Source organism: Myotis yumanensis, unplaced genomic scaffold (genome assembly GCF_028538775.1).
Source record: "Myotis yumanensis isolate MYYU_CA2020_CCGP unplaced genomic scaffold, mMyoYum1.0.hap1 SCAF_1, whole genome shotgun sequence".
NCBI lineage: Eukaryota > Metazoa > Chordata > Mammalia > Chiroptera > Vespertilionidae > Myotis > Myotis yumanensis.
Window position 1 is genome coordinate 177,341,198 of NW_027223752.1, and position 26,014 is coordinate 177,367,211.

At 38.4% G+C, this 26,014-nt stretch overlaps 1 protein-coding gene across 3 annotated transcripts in view; it reads right to left on the reverse strand.

Annotated features, from left to right (window-relative positions):
* GRID2 (glutamate ionotropic receptor delta type subunit 2) overlaps positions 1 to 26,014 on the reverse strand; it is a 1,396,175-nt gene that overhangs the window by 151,714 nt on the left and 1,218,447 nt on the right. For all 3 annotated transcript variants that reach the window (XM_070392701.1, XM_070392704.1, XM_070392700.1), the window contains exon 14: positions 23,654 to 23,820. In XM_070392701.1, coding sequence (XP_070248802.1) covers positions 23,654 to 23,820 — 167 coding nt within the window. The remainder of the gene's footprint in view (positions 1 to 23,653; positions 23,821 to 26,014) is intronic.

The window sequence follows — 26,014 nt, forward strand, 5'->3', positions numbered from 1 at the left end:
TTCTGTTATTCTCATCTGTGACTTTAATACAAACACTTCAGGTTTTTGTATTTTATTAATTTACTTTTGAGAAGAGATTTGGCATACTCATGATTATGTACTTTAATTTTCTTATTTTTTATGCAAGACTTGAAATTTGAAGCAAGTCTAAAGGAGGTCCATCCTTACAGACACTGGTATTCTCTGATTATAAGATCGGTTTCTCTGGTTCTTCTCTAATGTGTAGTTCTCAAGTATGGTTACGGTAAAGAGCAGGCAAACGGGACACGGGTGCTCTGCTGGGTCACACGCTCAGTCGTCTGTCAAGGACGATGAAAGAGTAACGGGTCTGGAGTTCTGAGTGTTTCCCTATATTTTTCATTAAGTTTATTTTTGGTCATTATGTTCTTTGTTGTTCAGTAGTAGAGTTCATGCTAAAATTCAATGACAGCATCCATTAGTAGAGCTCATATAAATCCCTGATTACTGGAAAGGAAGTATGTAATATATAACCACCTTTTTCTTTGCTGACATGAGGGTAGTGAAATTTTTAATGGGCTCCTTAACTTCCTCAAAAAAACTTTTATTACATTTTTCTTCATAGTTTTTAAAATTCTATATACTGTGATCCTACATTTTGGTGATCTTTTAAAGTATCCATTATGAGCATTTATTTTATTCTAATTCTGTCATATCTATTGTTTTATCAGGCAGTTTCAATATTCTGGGACTACACACGCTTTTCCCCCTTCCTCAGGCACTGTAGTCTGTAATAATAGCAATCAAGGCGGATCCTTCTGACAAATGTGTCAGAAAAAGCCTGCTGTGACTTTGAAATATTGAAAGTGACTGATAACATAATGTGTAAAGTAGAATAAATGCATTCAAATGGAAGCTTTAACTGAGCAGTCCAAGGGTGAACTAAATACAGTGTCAGAACGGGGCCCTGAGAGCTCTGGGTGCCAGTGTCACAATGGCGAACTGCTAAATGCACTTTGCAAAGTGTTTTCTGAGTAAAGCAGGGGCCAGAGCTTTATCATTTTTCTTTGTGCTTTTGTTTCTGCAGGAAACACAATGAAATGATGTTCCCTTAAAAACTTTCTGGTTTTGGAAGTCACACGGTGTTTTAAGACGATAAAGGCACTAAAGGAAGTTGGGAAATATGATAAAAGAGAGAACATGATCACTAGACGTAGAACATGGGAAGGTTGGCTACCAGACAGATCTGGGCTATAATATGTCCACTTATTAAGAAACACCCAAGGAAAAAAAAAAGAACCCTTCACTGGCAATTTGCTAAAACCTGTCCTTATTTTGGAAAAGCTTACTGACATTTAAAATGGATTGCTTTGGAGAAAGGAATAATAAAAATAACTCCTGCTAATATTTGGACATTGCTTAGATGCAAATAAAGCTTTCACATGTGTGAAACACACTGATTTTACATATTTCTAGCTAACGCCTGCTTGCCTGTGGGTAGAGGACTTAATAAAATCAGACACATTGGATTTCAGCAGGAATTCGACTTTCATCCATGAGAGGAACCATATCCTTTTGCACTAAAAGTAGGTTGTTTAGAGAAAGAGATCGAAGGAAGCAATCAAACTAGTGGGGTGGGTGGGGGACAATCTCTTGCCTTCTTTCCCTCCATCTCTTTCTTCCTCCCCACTTCTTTCTCTTAGGTAGCTATATTTAGAAGGCAGTTTATTCTTCCACCAGGATGTCAAGGTTAGAGGTACAAGTTAAACCGGTTTGTGAGTATTCTGTTGGCGATTTTCACGCATATAAAACAGAACACTTCTGGGCGGTGTTATAAATATAGGTATTACAGAACATGCCTCAATCCATGTACTTTTTAGAAGTGTGAATGAATTTAGTTCTCTGGTCTCAGAGTTCAAGAGTGCAAGCCTGAGATACACTGGTGTTGGCAGGTGCCTTAGGAGATGTTGCCAAATATATTAACTATTAAAAATGAAAATTGCTTTCTCAGCCATTATAAATGCGACTACTTCGAGAAGACTAACCACTGGGGTGGAAATGTGACAGTGTGGCGAAGGCTCAGAGATTTTTTTAACAGCATTGCTTTCCTCCTTTGTCCTATAGCTTTTTGTTTGTTTGTTTTTCTTGTTTCATGTTGTTCCTTCATGTCTCAAATTTACTGCCCCCCTCCCCATTTTTACTGGATTTTGGACAGCTATCATCTCTCATCTGAATTATTGTACTATATTTCTGTCTGGCCTCTCAGCTGCTAAAGTTTTGCTCCTAGATAATCAATAATCAAAACTGCAGGCAGAGTGAATATTATAAAAATAAGCCTTTTATATCTAACTAGTGGCCTGGTGCATGAAATTCATGCACATTAAAAGGGAATTAATTAGGGGAAATATTTTAATATTACTATTTGCCCTTTCTCTATAATAGAAGTATCAGAGATGAAATAAAATTAGTAAAATGTATATGAAAATAATATATACATTTATTAATAAATAAAGAATCACAACATGATATAACAACAACAAAGACATGACATAAAAACAAAAACATGATGTAAAAACAACACTGATACAAACAATGACTGATAAAGTGTTTAAACTTATTCTAATATCTCCCTGTGCACCACATTAAGAGTGAAAACACTTTCGGAGTGCTTGACTAATTTCCCTTGGGATGAAGTATTTACAACTTTAACTTTAACATCACACGCTCTTCGAACTTGAGAGAAAGCAACATATAACTGACCATGTGCAAAAAACGGGTTTAGGTAGGAATATTCCTACTCTGTCTAGAGTTTGTCCTTGTGATTTATTAATAGTCATCGCAAATGCTGGCATCATGGGAAACTGTCTTCGAATTAATTTAAATGGGAGGCCAGTGTCAGAGTGGGACAAATCAATTCTTGGAATCAGAACAACCACTCCTTCTGCAGATCCTATTAATACTTCAGCTTTGATAATGTTAGGTTGCAATCTTTTGATAATAAATCTAGTACCATTACAAAGACCCCATATACTATTAAGATTTCTCAGTAGCATGATGATTGCACCCACTTTCAATTATAATTTATGACACGGCATTCCCGAAGGAGTAATACTATTAAGAAATTTGATGGGAAAATTTTCCTTTTCAGTATTATTTGTTGAATCAATGGAATCATCACTCAAGTATGTGTGAAAATCTCCATCGGGTATATCCAAAACTTCTTCATTTAATTTTTGAACGTGCTCATTTTTTGGACAAAGAATTGCACGTTTAGATATATTTTTAATATTATCTATATATATGGTATTTCCAAAGGTAGCTTCAATAATAGATCTGTTACAAATCATTTCATGGGAGATTTCAATAATATCTATTCCTAAATGAAAACTGCTATCAAGTTTGCCATCTCCAAGTTTTACTAACCATTCACTATAAGCATAATCCTCTGATCTTATATTTGTTTTAAGAGACAACTTTCTGAAACATCCCCAAACACTACAGTACTTTAAACTCATTTATACTATGGCCGATTGCATAGCATGTGTCACAATACTGAGACATTGTCGAAAATCCCCCCTGAGAAGGAGAACTTTTCCACCAAATGCAACATTCAAATTTATAATTTCTCTTAGTAATCTGTTTATGGCGGTTATAGCATGACTGGATGCCATGGTGCATTCATCAATAATGAGAGTTTGGCCTTTTTAATGGTTTAAGCAGCTTCACTCTTTATATAGAGCCTAGAAATTGAAGTTTCATTTAATGGAATTGGTAATTTATATTGGGCATGAAAGGTTCTTCCACTGAGAAGTAAATTTGCAGCAATTCCTGTAGATGCTGTGGGTAAAACAGTACCACCACGACCTCTAATATAATGTATTAAAACTTTATAAAGATATACTTTTCCACTACCACCTGGACCATCCCAAGAAAAAGCATTTGGGGTGTACCATTTGATCTTCAATGGCTGAAGTTATTCTTTCTACAACGCTAAAGTCCTGTGTCCTCCCCAGAACTAATCCCTCCTATGGCTGCCTTACCCAGACCATGGGCCTCCTGGGCAGGGCTCTGCTCCCTGCTCAGCCTCACCTCCCTGCTCATCCAAGATCGACTCCATCCTCACTAACCCCTCTGCTGGTCTCTTAGCCTGTTATTCTCACAATCCAGGACTTGAACCAGACCCCCAGCGCAAGCATGCGGAGAGGTATCCGCCGCACCCCGCCCCTGCTGCGGACCCCCTGCACTTGAACCGGGCCTCCTTGGCCTTGATTTCTTACTTGTAAAGGGAATGGGAATTGAGTGGCTGTGAAGGTGCCTTCCAGCTCCAATGTTCTCTGGGGAGCAGCATCGGGACCGGAACTCAGACCGCTGTCACTGTTATTGGCAGAGCCTCCTGCCTGGTCTTCCACCTCTGGGCAAGTCCCAGCCAAGCTGTCCTCCACCCTATTCTTTCTACAACGTCAAAGTCCTATGTCATCCCCAGGACTAATCCCTCCTATGGCTGCCTTACCCAGGCCACAGGCCTCCTGGCCAGGGCTCTGCCCTCTGCTCAGCTTCACCTCGCTGCTCATCCAAGATGGACTCCCCCCACCCCACACACACACTAACCCCCTGCTGGCCCCTTAGCCTATGTCATTCTCACTCACCCTCTCACAATCTGGGACTTGAACCAGACCCCTGACACAGGCGTGTAGAGAGACGTCCAACTCGGCCCTGCCCCAGCTGCGGACCCCCTGCTCTTACGGTCGTCTGTCCAGTTGTGACGCCCCTAGGCTATTAATAGTATAGATGTCAGTTAAAAACCTCTGATGCTGTCCTCTTACCCTCAGGGTCAAGTTTGAACTCTTGGATCAGGCCTTTCTGGTCATGGTGAAAGAGGCCGGGTCCCCCTGCGCACACCGGTACACAGACCTGGGTCATTTGCTGTTGGTCCCTGATTCATACTCAGTCTCCTGTCCCTTCTATTTAGAATGCACTTCATTTCATCAACTATATTAGTTTGCTGGGGCTGCAGTAACAAAGAACAACAGACTGGGTACTCAAACAGCAGACACTTACTGTCTCACAGTTCTGGAGGCTACAAGTCCTAGATCAAGGTGTCAGAATGGTTGGTTTCTTCTGACCCCTCTCTCCTTGGCTTGTCGAAGGCCATCTTCTCCCCGTGGTTTTACCTGGTTTTTCCTTCTGAACGTGTCAGTGTCCTAACTAAACCTTCTTATACAGGTACCGGTCATATTTGAGTATGGCCCACCCTGAGAACTTCATTTTAGTTTATTTACCTCTTAAAGATCCTACTTCCAAATACAGTCACATTCTGAGGTACTATGGGTTGGGACTTCAACATATGGATTTTGAGAGACATAATTCAGCCCACAGCATCAAACAAGTTCAATTTTCTTTAAATTGTCTGTCTGTTCAGTTCAATTCCACTAGGAAGCCTTCCTGATATGTTCCCCCTGAGTTCTCTGTCGATTCCCTGTTCTTAGAACACATATCACACTGACCAGAAAATAGCCCATTCACTTGTTTGCCTTTCCTCCTCGAGAGTAAGCAGCTTTGGGTCTGGGACTATGTGTAGTTCACAGCTGTAAATCCTCTGCCTGGCTTAGTGTCTGGCACATCGTAGGGGGTTACTAAATACTTGTTGAGTGGGATGAAGCGTTGCTAGCTTGTGTGGTTCTTTTTCCCCCCTTTCCTTTGCATGTCAACTTATATTAACTTGAAACATGTTATGCATACTATGTATGGCTGATTCCATTGGTTTCCATATAAATTTTTCTTTTATAGTTTGACTATAAACTTTTTATTGCATTTTAAACTTATTTTTCATATTAGCCCTGTAGTGTGACTGCATCAAATAGGCATACAAATGGGAATAGTGAGGTAATGCAAAGTCCCACATCTTGTGCCCTGCCTAACAGCAGCTGCATGGATTTCCAAGAGTAAAAATACAGAAGAAAGGGAAGCTTAAGAATTAAAAAATGCTCTTCACCAGGTGTTTCATTGTGGAGCTATCTGCCGTGCACAGTATCAGCTCCACCAGGTGACCTAATCCTTCTGGAACTCTGCCTGTGCAATTCCACAGGTCTGAATTTTAAATCCTGCGGTATCAAAGGAATGACTCTTGCCATTCTTATGTGCTGCCTGCAACACTTGCGGTGCACACAGGCCATTTTTGGTGGAGAAGAAAAGGAACATTCTAACCTGTGGGAACACATCAACTGGTTGTCTACTGTCAGGGTTAGGATGGATTTTCAGTGTTGGCAAAGGATGAGAGAAACTCCCAAGGTGATATCCAATGGTCCATTATTTCAATCTTTCCTAAAGGGACTTCCCTATCATCTTTTGTTTGATTATGCAGAATGTGTATTCTAGAGGTAGCCAGTTTTCCGAGCAATTATTTTACAGATGGTGGTCATAATGGCTATTTGAGACCTCAAATGGTCACCTTCACATCTGAATAAGACAGAGTCCAATCGTTTTGTATTCAGTAAGCTGGCTCCACAAGGCTTTGTCTCAGATGGGACTTTTTTTATTTTTGCATTATGTATATAAAAGGTTTCAAGGGACAACTCCTTTTAAAGCTTTCCGTTTGTTAGCCTCTTTATTTTAATCGATGATGCCACAGAAAAGCTTTGCTTGAAGATTTTTTTTAAAGCTTCTCTTTGAACAGGATGCATTTCTCATTTATTTTTTACTTTTTTTTTTACATGCACTGAAGGTCAAAAAAGTTCTTTGCCTTAAAGTAGGACATAGAGTTCTGCATAAGCCATCCCAGAGGACTTTATTTATTTATTTATTTTTAATGTAAGGAATGTGAAAGCAGAGTCAGCAGCATCAGCTTAGAAATGCCACTGTCTCACACACTTCATCACGCACTGAGTTGCTTAAAAAAGGAAATAGACAGAATCTGGTACAGCAAGTTGCTTACACATGTATTACGTTTTGTGTCCCTTCTCCCTGCCTCCACCTCTCCATGGTAAATTTGAGTAAGAAATATATGATTCCAAGTCTTTTACATTTCAGGAAAAAAATATATAGGAGATTTGACAGAGGTTGCTCAATTTTTATTTTATTATGTAAGGACATTACAAAAATCTGTGCTCATTTCCTAAATGAAAGAACATTTACTTCCACGAATGTAAGATGGATATAATCTCAGAATAAAAAACAGCTCTTTAAACTGAATTCCATTAGTTAACACCTGACTACATTGTTTGTTTGTTTGTTTATTTATTTATTTCACTTCACAATGGGGTGGTGAACATCTCCTTAGAGTTGGTACTATCTATGGAAAGGCATTGGAAGTTGCCAATAAAAGTGACTGGATTTCACCTTATGGCCAGGCTAATTATGGGAGGCTGGAAGCTGAGTTAGCCAGAGTCAATAGGAATGAGGAGTGAAGGTCCCAAGAGGGAAGCAGACACCGGAGTAGGCCAGTGCCTTGGAGTGCCCTCAGGGAGTGGAGAAGAGAGTGCACACGAGGAGCTGGGGGAGGTGGGAGAGGCTGGGTAAGCAGAACCTTGTGGGATCCTTTTTGTCTCTTCTGCTTTTTGTTTTTGTCCTCATTGTGCCTGATTCAAAAGTTACACATCATTTTAAAGTGTTGGAGCTGGACTAGGATTTTAGTTATTAGTTCATGGGGTAAAAGTAAGTACACATGACAGACTGTAGGGAAATCTGGAGTTTCCTGTAATCCAAACTCGGGCAGATAATCTATATAACTATGGCCCATTTAGCGCTCCTCTCAGGGACTTTGCTTCCTCACAGTAACATGACTAAAGAGGGCTGGAAACAGATGACAACTTACCACTCTTTTAGTTTCAAGAGTCTATGGTTCTGTGACTTTAAGTCAACAAGGGACCTACAGCTTTATGATGTGATGCAGGGGAAAACACTAGGAAGGTAGTCTGGAGACAGAGTAGGAAACTTGTTTCTTTAAGCAAAAAAAAAAAAAAAAAAAAAAAATCTTATTTTAAATAACATTAAATTTTTCATCACCCTCCATGGAAACCAAATAAGATTTAGTGACTATAAGAGACAAAGTTTCTACTTTCAAAGAATCATTTTGCTAGTAAAAGAAAACAAATGTGATATTTTATTGGAATAAAGATAATGGGCAAGTAGGTGGTAGGCTTAGGTGAAAATCTGAAATTTTTATCCAATATACTAGTTAATACCATTTTGTGAAGTCCCCTGTAGGCAAAGAACTGTTCGAGACACTAGATCAAGTTAGAAAATCAGCTGATTACTAACAAGGATTGTATAGAGACAAAATGAACAACGACCACAACAAAAGGATTTGAAAAATAGTGTAATATGCCCAGGCCGGTTTTGCTCAGTGGTTAGAGTGTCGGCCTACTGACAAAAGTGTCTCAGGTTCAATTCCCGGTCAAGGGCACACGTACCTCAGTTTCAGGTTCAATCCCCAAACCCAGTTGGGGAGTGTTCAGGAGGCAATCGATCGATGTTTCTCTCACTTCTATGTTTGTTTGTTTTTTCTCTCCCCATCTCCCTCTCTTCCACTCTGTCTGAAAATCAATGGAAAACATATCCTGGGGTGAGGATTAAAAAAAAAAAGTGTGATATGGTCAATAGAGCAGTTAGAAAAAGTGACATTGGTTGTTGAAGAAGAGCTCATGGTTAATGAGGAGGAAGAAATTAAACAAGTGGAATTGAGGGAAATGCGAAAGGACATTATAACTTAGGTTTGTATAATTTAGGTTTATATATTCAATACCAAAGTATTTTCCTTTATGATCTCTAAATATCATTTTCTTAATCTATAAAATAGGTACAATAATCCTTCCCTCAAAGACATTTTGCCAGAATTAAATGAGATAATATAGAGTGGGAGTAATCTATACAGGACTGAATATGAAGATTAAAATATCAAGTTACGAACACAAGAAATGATTAATTAACAAAAAAAGTGGTACAGAAACACAATAAAGGATTAAATAAGAGCTGAATGTGCTAGGGAAGACACACTGAGTGAGGGTCATGAGCTGGAACCCACAAAATGCATAAGATTTGAATAGGTTTGGAGAGAAAAAGATAATTGTGTTCCCAGACACAGTGGGCTAAGAGATTCAATTAGGTTAGTGACTATGGAATGGAAAGGAGAGGAAATAAAAAGGGACATTTGAAAAAGTTTTTCCTCAACCTTTTTCTCTTTATCTCTGTGCCGCACCCCCCCCCCCCCATTTGAATCCTTACCTGAGAATATGTCCTTATTGATTTTAGAGAGATAGGAAGAAAGAGAGAGAGAGAAACATCAATCAGTTGCCTCCCATACACACCCTGACCGGATATCGAACTCATAACCTAGGAATGTATCCTGAATGAGAATTGAACCTGCAAACCTTTTTTTGGTTTTGGTGTATGGGACAATGCTCCAACCAACTGAGCCACCTAACCAGGGTGTCTCTATGCCTTTTATAGGTTAAATATATTTTTATTGATTTCAGAGAGGAAGGAAGAGGGAGAGAGAGATAGGAACATCAATGATGAGAGAGAATCCTTGATCAGCTGCTGCTTCCTGTATGCCCCCCACTGGGGATCCAGCCCTCAACCAGGGTATTGAACCATGACCTCCTGGTTCATAGGTCAGTGCTCAACCACTCAGCCACACTGCTGGGCTCTATGCCTTTTAAATGAGCTATGTCTCTGGCTTGCATTATCTTTATGGAGAGTTTGCCTAAGTCCTTTTCCATTGTTCCAGCCTCTCTCTGAAATTTCCACCCTGCATTGTCTGGCCTAGGCTCTACATTTCCCCATATAAATGCAAACTCAGTGTCTCAAACTGGACATGACTTGATGAAAATTAGCACTTTCAAACCTCTTTCCTCTCTTGGTTTCTTTTCTGTGAATGACTTCTTTGTCTCCCAAACAGCAAGGCTAAGGATATTTGGCTCCCCTTTCCTCCATCTCTGTCTCCAGTTGATGGTCAATATTATTACCTTTACAGCATCTTTCCTTTTCTTTAGTTTAGGTCTTTCACTTTTCTTAAGTGATTCTGCATCTATTATCCAATTAATAGTCATCAAAGATCTACTATGTGGTAGGCTTTCTTCTCAATACTTGGAATACATCTCTGAACAAAGCAACAAAAATTCCTGACTTCTGGGAGTTTACATTATAAATACAGCAATGGCTGGCTTCCTAATTAGTACCATCCTGATAGTTTCTTTCATTGCATATAAACCGACCAAAGCGCAATCTTCTGCTTATAGCTAGTTTTTACTAAATTCTTCAATGACTCCCATGTCCTAAATTCACTCAGGGCTTTTGTCTGGTCTATTCTATCTCATCAACCTAATGAAGTATTCAGTGTTACTTCACTGAATATATTGTGGTTAAGAGGTAATTTGTTTGGGAAATTTCTGCAGTTGCTAAGAAACAGGGGAAGAAAGAAATTCACAATAGTAAATTTCATGTTGATTAGCTCAAAGAACATGAGAGACTGCCTAGAAGAGCCATGCTGGCTTTGATAGGGAGTAATAGAAAGATCTTGGTTAATTAATAGAACCCCCCTCAAAATTGATAAAAATCATGAGAATAAAAATGTCACTGCCAAAAACATAATTATGGAAAAAGATTGATAACCTGATTAGAACAAAAAGCCCACCATAAGTTTTTTTAGGTTCCTGGCTCCTTCCATCATGCCTCCAGTTAGGGGCGATCAGGCAACATGGTACATTGGTAAGAATATCACTGAAGGTAAATTTTTATATACATTTTAGAGACCAATAATATGTAATATAAAAGCATATTGAATTCCAATCATCTTTAATAGTTACTAATAGTATTTCAAACATAAATAGCTCCATAGAATAGATTATTAAGAAAAGAGTGAATGCACACTTGTAGGTATATCTTTCTCTTTTTGAAGCAGGTGCTAACGCAGGGAATTATGCTCACCAAGACAAAAAATCATTGTGCCTCTGTTACTCTTAATCATTCTGGGCTGTATGGACTCATACATGTTACTCTATATGGAAATGCTCTATTTTTATCTTAGCTGTAGTTTACTTCTAGAAATAGTAGGTTCTGTTTCATATCAGTAAGCATTTACATGTCAGTAGACAGTTATGATGTTAGTATTTTTGAGCTGCTCAAGGAACTATGCAATGAGATAGAGAAGAGGCAGTTATGCATTCCACCAATTGAAAAGTCATGTTGAATGAAAACTTTCATGAAGGAAGGATTATGTTTTGGGCAAATACAGTCTTAAGCTATTTGTAGCAAAAGAAAAGACAGAGGGAATATAATTGCAGTGACTTCCACAGCTTTCAATTTTCAATATTTACTTCTGATTGGCAGATCCACAGCGGCTTCAGTTTTGATTGGTTCTGCTCTCTCATTGTACAGGAGGGCTCTCACTATTATCATGCTGTTTTAAGTTTCTGAAAGTCACCGGAATTTCACATGAACTAAAATTCCCATCAGCATATGAATATGAGAAAAGGCAGCTACCTGAGCAGGCATGAAGCCAATTTGGATGCTTGCTATTCTGGTACACACTGGTGCGTGTGCTTAGACTTATGGGAGTAGGGACTAGGGAAATACAGAATTTGACAGATGGGTTCAAACCTGGCTTTGCCATTTATTAGCATTCTGACCTTTGAAAACTGCTAATCTTTTCTGTGACTCAGTTTCTCATCTGAGAATGAGGCTAATCATAGTATTTACCTTGCAAGATTATTGTGAGGATTAAATGACTTAAAATACTTATCATAGCATCTGGCACATGGTAAGTCTTCAGTGGCTATGGTATAGTTTCTCTATAAGTTAGGGAGAATGCAATCCATCCCACGCTATCATTTGTGCAACTTTTTCTGTATGTCTATGAAGTAATGACAGTTTTAAAACAGGAGTATTCTGGTCATGTTTGTGACTCTGTTAAACATATTTATTAGCCGAAACCGGTTTGGCTCAGTGGATAGAGCGTCGGCCTGCAGACTGAAAGGTCCCAGGTTCGATTCCGGTCAAGGGCATGTACCTAGGTTGCGGGCACATCCCCAGTAGGAGATGTGCAGGAGGCAGCTGATTGATGTTTCTCTCCCATCGATGTTTCTAACTCTCTATCTCTCTCCCTTCGTCTCTGTAAAAAATCAATAAAATATATTTAAAAAAAAAACAAACATATTTATTAATTGATACGCCTGACTCTTTTATGCTCTTTTATGTAAGATATAAATGGGTTTCTGAAAACATTTATTTTACTAGTAAATTTTAGGGGCAAAACACTGATTCTTTAACAAAAAATACTTGCAGGAAAGGATAGCAGTAGAACACTGGACTGGGCGCCTGGACTCCCCAGGGCATTTTCTGACCAAGGGTTAGACTCTGGGCAGGTCACCCAACTTCCCATCTGGGCTTCGCACATGTATATTAGAGTCATCTAGATGCATGCCAAAGTCTCATTCATGTCTTATGGTCCATTTATTTCTTCTATCAACATAATTATCATGGAAGCACATGTGCTTATTTGCATGTTACCATGCTTGCAATATTTAAAGGGCCTATGAAAGAGTAGCACATTCTTTAATTATCCTCAGTGGCATCAAATTTTCCCTTTGAAAAGAGATTGAATTTTTAAAATAGTAAAAAATGTCTTGGGGCTAAGTCTGGGGAGTAAAATGGATGCTTTGAGTAGAAAAATGTGATGTAAATATGAGGAAATATAAGTGTTTTGAGAGAGGCTTAGACTCTGGAGTATGTGTGTGCATGTGTGTGTGTGTGTGTGTGTGTGTGTTCACACACATGTGAGTGCATATGTACTTTTAAGTGCAAAAATATAGTTTTAAATTCTGAAATGTGTGTTAAAAACACCCTTAGCCACACCTAATATATGCCATTATAATACCTTTGCCTTTTGTAAAACAACTGCTCTTTGAATGCCACAATACTTACTGCGGTCTAGCAACAACACAAATTTTATTTTTAAGAAAGGCTGATCAGACTGACTTCTTGCAAAGCAGCTTGGTCCAATGTCATGGGCTCATTATCCAGCTGAAATACTGCTTTGCCCCTCAACTCGTCATTTATCTTCCCAGTACCTCAGCACTTTCCTCAGAACAGTCTAATAAAGATGCTTGTTTATAAAGGGTATTCTTATATCTTGGATGAAGTGTTCCTAAAGTACTATACAATGTAAGTATAAAGAAAACAGAATCTTGTAACACTTCAAAATCTACTCAGTGGGATTGCACTGTCTGATGGCTGGGCTTGTATTCAGAGTGAGAATGCTGCATGCTTCTTGAGAGTTAAGGCTTGTAATTTTCTTAAAATTTGGCTACTGCTTTGCAAGATTCATAAAACCAATCTCAAATTATACAGAGACATTATGATAAGTATTTCTGAAATATTTACACACTGGGCATATCATCAACTGTACTTATACTCCCATTTATTTAGACCAAACACTGAACCAAATGTAAATTTCTTGGTGTCTCCACTAGAATAAGAAGTCAGGGTGGTGGGTAAAGCTCACAGGATCTTAGTCATAAAAATATGTCCATGAGGATTCATGAAACAGAGGAAAAAAGAGTAACAAATGAGCTACCTCATTTTCCTCTTTTGTTGAAGTTCCCGAATTCAACATTCTGTTTAAAACAGGTGTTTTAAAAGGGGATTGATCTGAAATAGGAATAGTACATTCCTTTCAAAGTTTTCTAGAGCCTAATCCTTATTTAATACTAGAGGCCCAATGCACAAATTAGTGCACGGGTGGGGTTTGTGGACCTGGCTGGCGATCCTGGACAATCGGGGCCAGCCGGCCGGGGGGAGGGGCCTCAGGAAGTTGGCTGTGGGAGTGCACTGACCACCAGGGGGCAGCTCCTGCCTTGAGCATCTGCCCCCTGGTTGTCAGTGCACATCATAGTGATTGATCAACCAGATATTTGCTTAGGCTTTTATATATATAGATACATACAGGGTGGGGCAAAAGTAGGTTTATAATTATTCATATCTCTCTATATAAAAGCCCTAAGTGACCATTGCAACGGAATGGATTACTGAACAGGCTGTGTGGGGTGACCAGGCTGGCAGGGGGCTTAGTGAGGGGCGACCAAATGACTGAGCAGCAGGCTGCGTGGGGTGACCAGGCTTGCAGTGGGGGAGTTGGGGGCGACTAGGCTGGCAGGGGGGGGGGGGGGCAATGAGGGGTGACCAGGCCAGCAGGGGGAGCAGTTGGGGGTGACCAGTCCAGCAGTAGGGGCAGTAGGGGTGACCAGGCTGGCAGTGGGGCAGTTAGGGTGACTAGGCTGGCTAGGTAGGGCACTTGGGGGGCAATCAGGCTGGCAGGGGGGCCAGTAAGGAGCAACCAGGCCAGCGGGGAGGAGGGATGGGGGCAACTAGGCTGACAGGGGGGGCAGTTGGGAGTGACCAGGCCAGCAGAGGGGGCAGTTAGGGGCGATCAGGCAAGCAGGCAGGTGAGCAGTTAGGAGCCAGTGGTCCCTGAGAGGATTGTGAGAGGAATGTTCGATTGCTGAGTTAGGCCCGATCCCAGCAACCGGACATCCCTTGAGAGGTCCTGGATTGGAGAGGGTGCAGGCTGGGCTGAGGGGGATCACCCCCTGTGCATGAATTTCATGCACTGGGCCTCTAGTGAAAATAATACAATAATAAATAATAATTAAAAAAACTGTTTTTTGCATACTCACAACTATAAGCCTAGTTTTTCCTCAACCTATATATTATATACTAGGGTCCCGGTGCACAAAATTTGTGCATGGGTAGGGTCCCCAGACCTGGCCAGTGATCAGGGCTGATCGGGACCTTCTGGCTGCCAGCCAGGCCTTCCTTCCCTGGCTGCAGGCTGCTGGCTTGGGCCTTCCTTCATTCCGTGCCAAGCCCTGGTGGTCAGTGGACATCATAGCGAGCAATCAAACTCCTGGTCTGCTGGTCGAACCCCCGAGGGGATACTTTGCATATTAGCCTTTTATATATATAGATAAGAAATTAATTGCCTTTAATACTTTATAGGTTAAAATATATATTACTATTTTAAATAAAAAGATGTACATAAATATATATTATTACTTTATTCTACTCCTATTTCTCTTTGAAAGTGAACTTTCAATGTCCTCTTTCTTTTGTTTTGTGATTCCTGAAACGTTTTCCTTTCTTGCTTTATATAAACACTAGAGGCCTGATGCATGAAATTCATGCAAGGGCCTTGGCCCTGGCCCCCACCCGCCACCACCGTGGCCGGGAACCTCTGCCACCTCTGCCTGGGCCCCCACCTCCTGCAGCTTTATCCAGAAGGAAGGACATCCGGTCTAATTAGCATATTATGCTTTTATTATTATAGATGCCCATCTAAACTATCTTGTTTTTGTGATCTAGAACAAAAAATGTGGATGAGATAAAACCAAATCGTTTTAGTAGTATATATAGCACTAGTATATATACTACATATGTGTACACACAAAACATATATATATACATATATACATATATGCACATATAATTTTAAAATAATACTATTTGACGTGTGAGAGAGAAGAACAATACTACTAGGGATATGTGAACGTAATTTGAGCAGCAATGAAGCAAAAATTGGAAGATTGTTTGAAATAAATATCTACTGGGTAGGGAATGATCACATTGCTATTTTAAAATAATCATTGTTTTCCTAGAAATTTCTTTCCAGTTGGTTTTCCCTGGAGATAAAATTGAGCTGATGCAAAGGTTGTAGTAGATGACCCAGAATGAAAAATAATAGAGTTGAAAGAAAAGAGGGAACTATTTGTGGCCATTTGAATTTGACATCCTTGCCCTTGCAGGTTCCTGGACTGTATGCACTCCCCTGGTTTCTACCAAGTCCTGCCTAGTCCTCTTCAAATGTATGTTTTTTCCCAATCTTTTCTCTCATTTTCATTGAGAGTATTCTCACTGCTTCACAGCTGGAGTATTACAACAGCCGTGCAAATGGCTTACCTCAGTTAAGCTCTCTCTGTGTCTAACCCAAAACCTTGGACTCCTGAAATGCAACTCTGTCCAGATAATCTTCTCAGAGCCCCACAGAGCTAGTGTGGGGTCCAGAGTGAGGCCATGAGCCCCAACCGGGGTTTGAGTACTAGCTCCCTTTTTCATTAGTTGTGACCCTGGTAATATAGTTAACTCTGAGCATCAGTTTGCCATATAATGGCAAACGTTATATGAAATATATAAAGTGTTTAGTGTAGTAGGTGATTAATAAATAGTAGCTATCAAGACCCTGGTATAACACATTCAATTTTAGTGCCTCTACCTACATCCCCTGTCAATATTCTCTCCTGTCAAGTTGTTCCTTCTTATTGTCCTTTCAAATACACTATGACTGTTTTCTTTGATTTTCTCATGTTAATTGATTTTGGAGCTGTTAACTGGGCCATTAGTGGAGGCTGATTTTTTCTCTTACTGAAAAGGGAAAGAAGCACTTGGAAAGTATCTCATTCTGGTTTGGGGGATAAAAAGATTATGGTTCTATGCTTTCAAGTTAAAAAATTATTTTCCACCTTCCTTGTGAGAATAAAAGTATAAAACTTATTACAGCAGGGAGCTGGGAAGAAAGGTAGATGTGTGATACATTTGTTTTCTTTTCTTGTCAGTTTTTATTACTGACTGTATGAAAAATTGAAGAAAGCAAGAAATAAAAAAAGTTATGATAAGAGAAAATAGAAGACTTTTAAAATATTAAGCGGGCACAAAGTTTGGTATTTAATTTATTTGAGTATAAGTAAATATAATAATCTTTGACTAAAGAGTTAGGTAGATTTTTTAATTCACTCATCAAATATTTACTGAATACTCACTCTATGCGAGCATGAAGGTAGCACTGAGGATAAACAAATATATGCCTTTACTCAGGGAGTTGTCAACATGAGGCAGGACCCAAGAGGTAAATTGTAAGAAGAATTCAAATGGGGGAGGTAAAGAGATCTAATGTTCTGTTTTGAATCCAAGTAAAAATACAAAGTAAACATTAGATATTCTAAGAGTTAACAGGGCACGAGGAAAAATAGACTATTTCCAAGTAATTTAAAACTAATTAAGCAAATAAAAATAGCCACTTATGGCCTTATGGCTACTTTTTGAATAGTGAAAATAGATAATAAATCAAGAATTGTTATTAATTCTTTTTTTGAGAGAGAGAGGGAGAGAGAGAGAGAGAGACTCTTTGAAACACTGCTTATCAATTTTTGGAGCCAGACAGGATTTGAATCTTAGTGCTACTGCTCAATAGCTTTGTGAAATTGGACAAATTACTTGATCTCATTATGTTTTAATTTCTGCATCTAGAAAATGTGGATAATAACAGTACTTATATTATAGTTTGCCACATTCAAGAACTCAGAGTCTGCAATTCTCTGATGATTAGTGATGTTGAGCATCCTTTCAAATGTCTATTAGCCATTGGTATGTCCTCTTCAGAGAAGCACCTCACACTTGTCAGAATGGCTATTATCAATAAATCAACAAACAAGTGTTGGAGAGGATGTGGAGAAAAGGGAACCCTCATGCACTGCAGCTTGGAGTACAGGCTGGTACAGCCACTGTGGAAATCAGTATGGAGTTACCTCAAAAAATTAAAAATGGAACTGCCTTATAACGCAGTGATTCCTCTTCTGGGAATTTATCTGAACAAGCCCAAAACACTAATTCAAAAGAGTATATGCAGCATTACTTATAATGGCCAAGATGTGAAAGGAGCTGAAGTGTCCATCAGTAGCTGAGTGGATAAAAACGCTGTGGTACATTTACACAATAGAATACTACTCTGTGGTAAAAAGGAAGAAAATTTTACTCTTTGCAACAGCATGGATGGACCTAGAGAACGTTATGCTAAGTGAATTAGCTAGTCAAAGACAAGTACCATATGATTTCACTCATATGTGGAATTTAATGAACAAACTAAACTACCAAGAAAAATAGAGATAGACTCATAGATAGAGTGCAGGCAGACAGCTCGAGGGTGTGGGGGTGCAGAGGATGGAGGGATTGAGAAAAAAACTAAAGAGAGAGAGAGAGAGAGAGAGAGAGAGAGAGAGAGAACTCATGGACATGGACATGGACAAAAGTATGGTGATTGTTGGGATGGAGGGTGATGGGTGGCAGGGGCAGAGGGCACAGAGGGGATAAATGGTGATGGGAAAAATAAAATTAAAAATAAAAAAAACCACAGAATCTGACACACAGAAAGCATGATGTAGTATGTTTGATAGTATTCGTATATGCTTTTAAGAGGAAGACAAAGGGAGACAGAGTACATGATGACTAGAAAACCGAACATAAAATTAGAAATCTTGACATTTTTCCCGTTTTTTGTGTGGTTCTGAGCAAGTCATTTACTCCTTTGGGCTAGTTTCATCTTCAATAAAAAGGGAATTAAAATCTATTAACAAATTTTGTAACTCAGTGATTAGATTGATATATTGTTTATGCATCTGTGTCACTATCATGAATCCAACAAAATCATTCTCTGTGAGGTTTGAAAAATGTCCTTGTTTCTGTGCCACTAGGTGGTTCTATTCCCAAAGTTTAGGAATAAAAACCAATAGGCAAAAAGGAACTCTTATAGATGAAGTATAAAATTAGACCCATGCATTAATTATTCCTTGACACCCACTAAAATCTGAGAACAGAGGTGAGCTCACACTAAAAGCTCAAGAAATATTTTTTGTCACCTCTTTAGCCTTATGAATAGCTAAGATTACAAGATCATCAGTGAAGTCAATGTTATCAACAGAATAATAATTTTACTCTGAATAGTTTAGTTATCTTCTATTCTTAAATGTATTTAATGAAACTTTTGATGAAATAGCATTTTTATACTAAGAACTATCATAAGATAAGGGCTACATAAAACATTTGATGAATTGAGGTAAAAGACCTGCACTCGGAAAACTTTAAGATGTTGAAGAAAGAAACTGAAGAAAAGAGAAATCAATGGAGAGATATACTGTGCTCGTGAATAGGAAGAATGAGAGCATTGTTAAAATGTCCACACTACCCAAAGCAATCTGCGGATTCCATACAAACCCTATCAAAATACCAATGGCATTTTTCAGGGAACTAGAAAAAAATAATTCTATGAAACCACAAAACACCCTACACAGCCACAGCAATCTTGAGAAAGAAGAACAATGTTGGAGGTACCAAACTATATAAGGCTATGGTAATCAAAACAGTACATACTGGTATAAAAACAGACATATAGATCAAGGGAACAGAATAGAGAGACCAGAAATAAACCCATAACTATATGTCCTCAGGTGAGAATTTAAAAAAAGTTTTTAAAAATCATCCTGAAGACAGCCAGTGTGGCTCAGTGAACTGAGCATTGTCCAATGGCTCAAGAGATCCTGGATTCAATTCCCAGTCAGGGCACATGCCCGGGTTGTGAGTTCAATCCCAAGTAGGGGGCATGCCAAAGGCAGCTGATCCATGTGTTTCTCTCATTGATGTTTCTCTCTCTGTGTCTCTCCCTTCCTTTCTAATTAAAAATCAATAAAAACATTGAAAATCACCCTGAATACTGTTATTTTCACAGAAAATAATCACAACAGCAACCAGTAATCTAATTTAATTAATGGCCCAGAATAAGCTGGTGAATCGTAGCTGTTTATAATAATTTCTAGATTGTTACTGCAATGGTTAAATTTGATGGTCTTTGTAATTTTTTAAATCAGTTATTAAAAAATATCTCTTTCTTTAATGGTTATAGCAAAAGGGAATGAAGGTAGATATTTTCTGAACTCAGGAAGAGTTTGGGTGATAGATTAAGGTGGCACATGTGTGGAAGAGAAGAGTTGGCACATCCATGATTGCCAGATATTTCTTTCCTGGCTCTCTCTTTTTCCAGATGTACAGGGAACCAAGACATAGAGTGTCATTAGCAAGGAACGCCCCAGAAAGGGACAATTTAAATTGCCAACATCCATAAATGCAAATCAAACAAAGGAAAACTAATGCCTAACAATTCATATTATTTTTCAGTATTTCCCTAGAGTACATTTGCTCAGAATTAAAATCTCTGTTAGGTCAACCACCACAGGGATAATAATAGATGGAACACTTGATGTAATTTATTGAACAGTTCTTTAATTGCTATTATGTTTGTGTATTGATTTTATTGGTTTCACTTTTTTATTTTTTTGTATAAAAGATCAAATAATTGGGTCTGGAAAAAAAACCCCACATATTTGTAGTGAATAAAAAGCCATTAACCACTATTAAGGGATTTTTCCTTTTTCGCTACCACCTGGTTCATGTTAGGATCCACTAAACCAGTGGTTCTCAACCTTCCTAATGCCGCGACCCTTTAATACAGTTCCTCATATTGTGGTGACCCCCAATTTCATTGTTACAAATTGAACATAATTAAAGCATAGTGATTAATCACAAAAACAATATGCAATTATATATGTGTTTTCCGATGGTCTTAGGAGACCCCTGTGAAAGGGTCGTTCGACCCCCAAAGGGGTCGCGACCCACAGGTTGAGAACCGCTGCAAACCTTTCTGTGGTCTTACTGTAAAACGTTGGTATCGCCTTTCATTCTATTATGCTTTCCATCCTCAGTTCTAAATACATGAAAACAATGTGTGCTTCGTTGCTTAGAAGCTTCTCTTGTATTTGCTCTTCCTCCTCATTTACAGTGTAGAACAGGCCTTTGTTATCTCGTATTTGGGTTTGTTCTTATATATGCCTATTTGAATACATCCTTCTTATCAAACTTCCCTTAAATGCCATTTTCCTCAGCTTACTTCTGGGTTCCAGAATTAGACATACGTTCTTGTAGCTACTTGTGACCTACAATATGATTTCTAAACTTCAAATTTCCTTTCAAATTAACTTGATGTCCTTATTGTTCCCCAACACATTCTGTTGTCTCCCACTTCTATTTTTTTCATTGTTTCTCTAAGTATTATCTATTTTTTCTTTCAGCCTAAGTATTCTCTACTAACCCTTCAAGGTCAAGTTCAAGGCTTGCCTCCTCTGAAGAACTTCCTTTGATTAACTCTTTATTCTCTATGATAGTCACATCTTTTAATATCTCAAACTACACAATTTAACACAACATAATAAGCAATTCCAATACTGTATATAAATGTCATTGTTTTATATGCATGGGTCTCATCTCCAACTAGACTGCAAATATCTTGCAGATAAATTCCCTAAGATATAACTGATTTTCCAATTCATTTCCTCTTAGAATCTACTAATCAATAAATGTACTTAGATTAATTATTATCTATATCTTAACATTTTACTTTACAATTTATATATATATATATATATATATATATATGATTTCATTTTTGTCTTATACTTAGAATTTTTAAGAACCAGAATGGACCACTGGTAGAGTATATTATTGTTCATAGTTATTTATTCCCATCTTCCCTTTATGTGGAGTACATGTATCCATCCCAGTGATTTTTGGGCTTGGCCTTGAGACTTTTCAGTTAGTGGTCTGTTGGCAGATGTGACATATGCCACATCCATGCAAGAAGCACAAGGGGCACCACAGGTTTCTGTCAGCCTCCTTTCAATTGCTCTTGCAATGAAGCAGCGTGCCCCAGCTAGGGCTGCTTCTCCAGCCTGGGCCCTGGAAGAAGCTGCAGAGAGGAGACCCACAACTTACAGCACAACTTACCAAGTTACAGCCCTTATGTTTCATAGCTGAGAAATAACATCTTTCAGTTCACTGATACTTGGGGTGATTTACTACACAGAAAAGCTGATTAACACAGGACCTTAAAGTTCATCTAACTTCCTATTTTGCAGAAAAGGAGAGAGGCCTAGATTTTCAGTTAGAAAATGGAAGCGATATAACATAATTCAGACTTACTTTTAAATTTTTTATAACATAAAACACCTAGCTCTTTGTTATCCTAAAATTTGGAGGAATACAACTCAAATAGTTTGAAATTTGAGGCATTAATACTACCTGGAACTGCCCTCTTGGTCTGGCATTTGCTTTTAGAAAATATGTAGAAGGATACTAGAAAATAAACAAAGTGCACTATCAGTGTCAATGGAATATACCTCTACCTGAAAGATAGTACTATTCTCTCTTAGGTCCAAGCTTGTTTGTAGCTGGTAGAATGGAATGCAGTGATCTTTCAGGCCCAAGTCCCTCATATATACAGTGGGGCCTTGACTTACCAGTTTAATTCGTTCTGAGACCGAGCTCGTTAAGGAGCTCGTTAACTCAAATTACTCTGTCAACTCAATGCAAAAAATCGGCCAAGAGACAGCTGGTATCTCAACAAACTCCTTAGTCGGGACACTCGTAAGTCAAGGCCCCACTGTATTGTTAATATTACATATACATTCAAAATCTTCTTTACTAAACAACATATAATAGAAAATTCTGATTTAAGGATGGGTATAATTTTTTTAAGGGAGCACTCTTTATAAAGCTCCAGAAGAATGTAGCTTCCCAAAATAAAAGAATGCCCTTATTTGATGATATACAAAGAAACTCACTTAAAATTTTGCAATGCATTATAATTCATTTTTAATTTTTGCATATTTACCTTCCACAATAGTTTTTTTTTAATTTATTGCCTAAAGTTTTACATATGTCTCCCTTTTCCCGGATTGACCCTCCCCCCCAGCCATTCCCACCCCGGGCAAGCCCCCCCTCCCCAGTGTCTGTGTCCATTGGTTATGCTAATATGCATGCATACAAGTCCTTTGGTTGCTCTCTAACCCCCCCACTTCCCCTGCCATTTGTCTCTAGATCTATTTTTGTTCATCAGTTTATGTTGATCATTATATCCCACATATGAGTGAGATCATGTGATATTTATCTTTCTCCGACTGGCTTATTTCACTTAGCATAATGCTCTCCAGTTCCAAGGGGTGGGTGTAATTTTTTATTAACTTGTTTCCTTAATTGCATGAAGAAGTCTCATACTTTTTGACACGAAGTGATGGATTGTAATTTTTTTTTATAAATTCAGATGGAAATATCCCTGTCATTATGTGCTTTAGTATATCAGAACTTTAACTTGGTCCTGAAATTTTTGTTATTATATGGTGTTCTTAGAAATAAATCAATTTTGCTAACTATGACACTTAGTCTGTAAAAATTCACACACACTAAATTGCTCAATTAAATTCTAAAAAATTATTAAAATGGTACTTTCTTTTATATAACAACCAGAGGCCCAGTGCACAAATTCATGCATGGGTGGGGTTCCTTGGCTAGGCCAGCGATCAGGGCCAATAAGGCCGTCTTGCCCAGTCCTGATGGGGGCTGGATGGCTTGGGGGCGGGGGGGGGGGGGGGGGGGGGACCACAGTTGGTTGTCCTGCTGCGGGAGGTTGGCTGTGGGTGTGCACTGACCACCAGGGGGCAGCTCCTATATTGATCATCTGCCCCCTGGTGGTCAGTGTGCATCATAGCTACTGGCCGATCATCTGGTTGTAATGGTCGCTTAGACTTTTTTATATATAGATTTTTTTGAGAGTAAAACCAGTTATGTGCAGTTATATTTCCCCTTTTTATGAGAAAAACAATACGTCAGTATATGTTTTAGGAAATGAATGTCATATAACTACCTTTTTTGTTGCTATTTATTATGCTTTTTCAAACAAAGGAAACAAAATACAATAAACTAAATAGGATAACCAAGTAAATTTTTTTTCTATATTTCCTCTCTTTTTATTTAGAACACACACAAACCTTACCTTTGTGAGAAAACATCCCGGTAAGGACTGCCATGCTGCAATGCAATTCCATATCCCCGATCAGCAACAGTGTTCCCAATGGTATAAAAGGAGCAATCCGGGTCATTGATAGCCACATACTCCAATACAGCTGCATCCCACACAAAAGCATAGTTTCCATATTTTACCTGTAAAAACATGGAGAACAAAAGAAGAAAATAGGATTTAAGGTAGGAATACTAAGTTATAAAGACAGAACAAAAAATTGCATTAGTATCTATTTAATTGTGCAAAAAATAATAGGTCCCATATTTCTTAGCACCTATTCGGAATGAGAATTTGGCTTTTAGTTAATTTAAAGCTCTGTTCTCCTGGAAGCTTGATACAATTAGAATGTTAACTATGTTTCCCAGGCAACACAGCTTCTAGTAAAATGACCCCCCTGTAGTAAATGTCACCTGGACAGGGAGAACAATAAACGCATGAAAGGAAGCCATGTCTTTGAGCTTCTTGGAATGCAGCAATTCTTGTAATTGGGCTTGTTTCTCTGGTGACCCTGGAAGTTATGCTTTTAGAGCTGTTACAAGAGATCTTGGCTTCTTTTGGTTATTAGGTTTCTAAGCCAAGTAGGCTTTGCTCACACCAAATATGGGGATCATCTCCTTGCAAGTGACCTATATTCTAAATGAATGCTGCATGTACAACTTACACTAAAGAGAAATCATCAGCACTGCCCTGCTGGCAAGATATATTGCTTTTCCTATGTCCTGAATTAATCCTTTGCAGAGAATGGTTTATAACAGTCTTGCAGCTGGATTTAGAAGAAACCCCCTAGGTGGGCATTGCAATGAGAAAAAAATAATGATACAACCTTCTCTATCATCATTTAGGAAGCACAACTTTATTCTGGTTTGTTTATAATACCTTTTAGTGCTTATATATTTTTCTCTCAGTAATCACTCATTGCCTGGGTTGTAAATTTATAAAATGTAAAAAAATCTCTCTCTCTCTCTCTTTTTTTTTTTTTTTAAAAAAAACACTACCTTTATTATTGGAAGTATTGCAGATGTCACCCTGTTCTCCCCATTGATCCCCTCCACCCTATACCACTACCACCACCCTCCCGCCACCCACAGGCCTTCACCACACTATTGTCTATGTCCATGCATATAAATTCTTTAGTTAATCTCTTCCTGTCCCTTCCCCTTCACTAATCTTAAAGTTTATTTAGAAAATTATTATATATATATAAAAATTAATAAACTCATTAAATAAACAGAATCATTATATAAATAAATCCATTTGTTTCTTGAAAGGAAAGTAATTTCCTGGCATATCTGATTAGGAAAAAATCAAAATAAATATAAATACAGATAGTTGAAGTGATGTCAGCAAGACAGGGGATTAGGAGATCCCCAGATTCAGTCCCGCACAGAAACAACAATATGACGGCAATCCATGAATAAAAGTGCCCTTATGAGCCTTGGGGTCCAAGTTGTGAAACCCTGGTGGAGTCCAGGACTGAGGAAGAATACTTTGAGAAGGCAGGCCCATGGTTGGCTGACAACTGTGGTCCTGGAGGCAGTCCCATAAGCAGCCCTGTCCCACTGTGGACTTGGCTCCAGATCTGTAAAGGTACAAGGCAAGGATGTCCCTGCCACTACTGCTATTCAAAATGGTCATGCAAGTGCTAGCCAGGACAATTAGGTAAGAAAGAGGAGGATCCAAATAAGAAAGGAGGAAGTGGAATTATCTCTATTTGCAGGTGACATGATCATACATGTAGAAAATTCTAAGGACTAAACAAAAAAAGTTAAAACTAATAAATCCATTAAAGTTGCAACATACAAAAATCAATAGCATTTATATATGTAAGCAATGAACTATACAAAAAGGAAATTTGAAAAAAATCCCATTTATGAGAGCATTAAAAAGAATAAAGTATTTAGGAAGACACCTAATGAAGAGGTAAAAGATTTTTAACCCAAAAATTACAAAACAGTGATGAAGGAAACTAAAGAAGACATGTAAATGGAAAGACATTTTGTATTCATGGCTTGAAACAATTAATATTGTTAAAATGTTCACCCAGTGCATAGTGATCTACAAATTCAATGCCATCCCTATCAGAATTCAATGGCATTTCTTACAGAAGTAGAAAAAGAAAATTCTAAAATTCATGTGTAACGACAAAAGGTCCAAAATAGCCAAAGCAATCTGAACAAGAAGAACAAAGCTGGAGGCATAATGATACCTGATTTCAAAATATGTTACAAAACTACAGAAATCAAAACACTATACTAGTAGTTTTGGCATAAAACAGACATAGAGATTAACAGACCAAAATAGAGATCCCAGAGATAGATTAACACTTTAATGTTC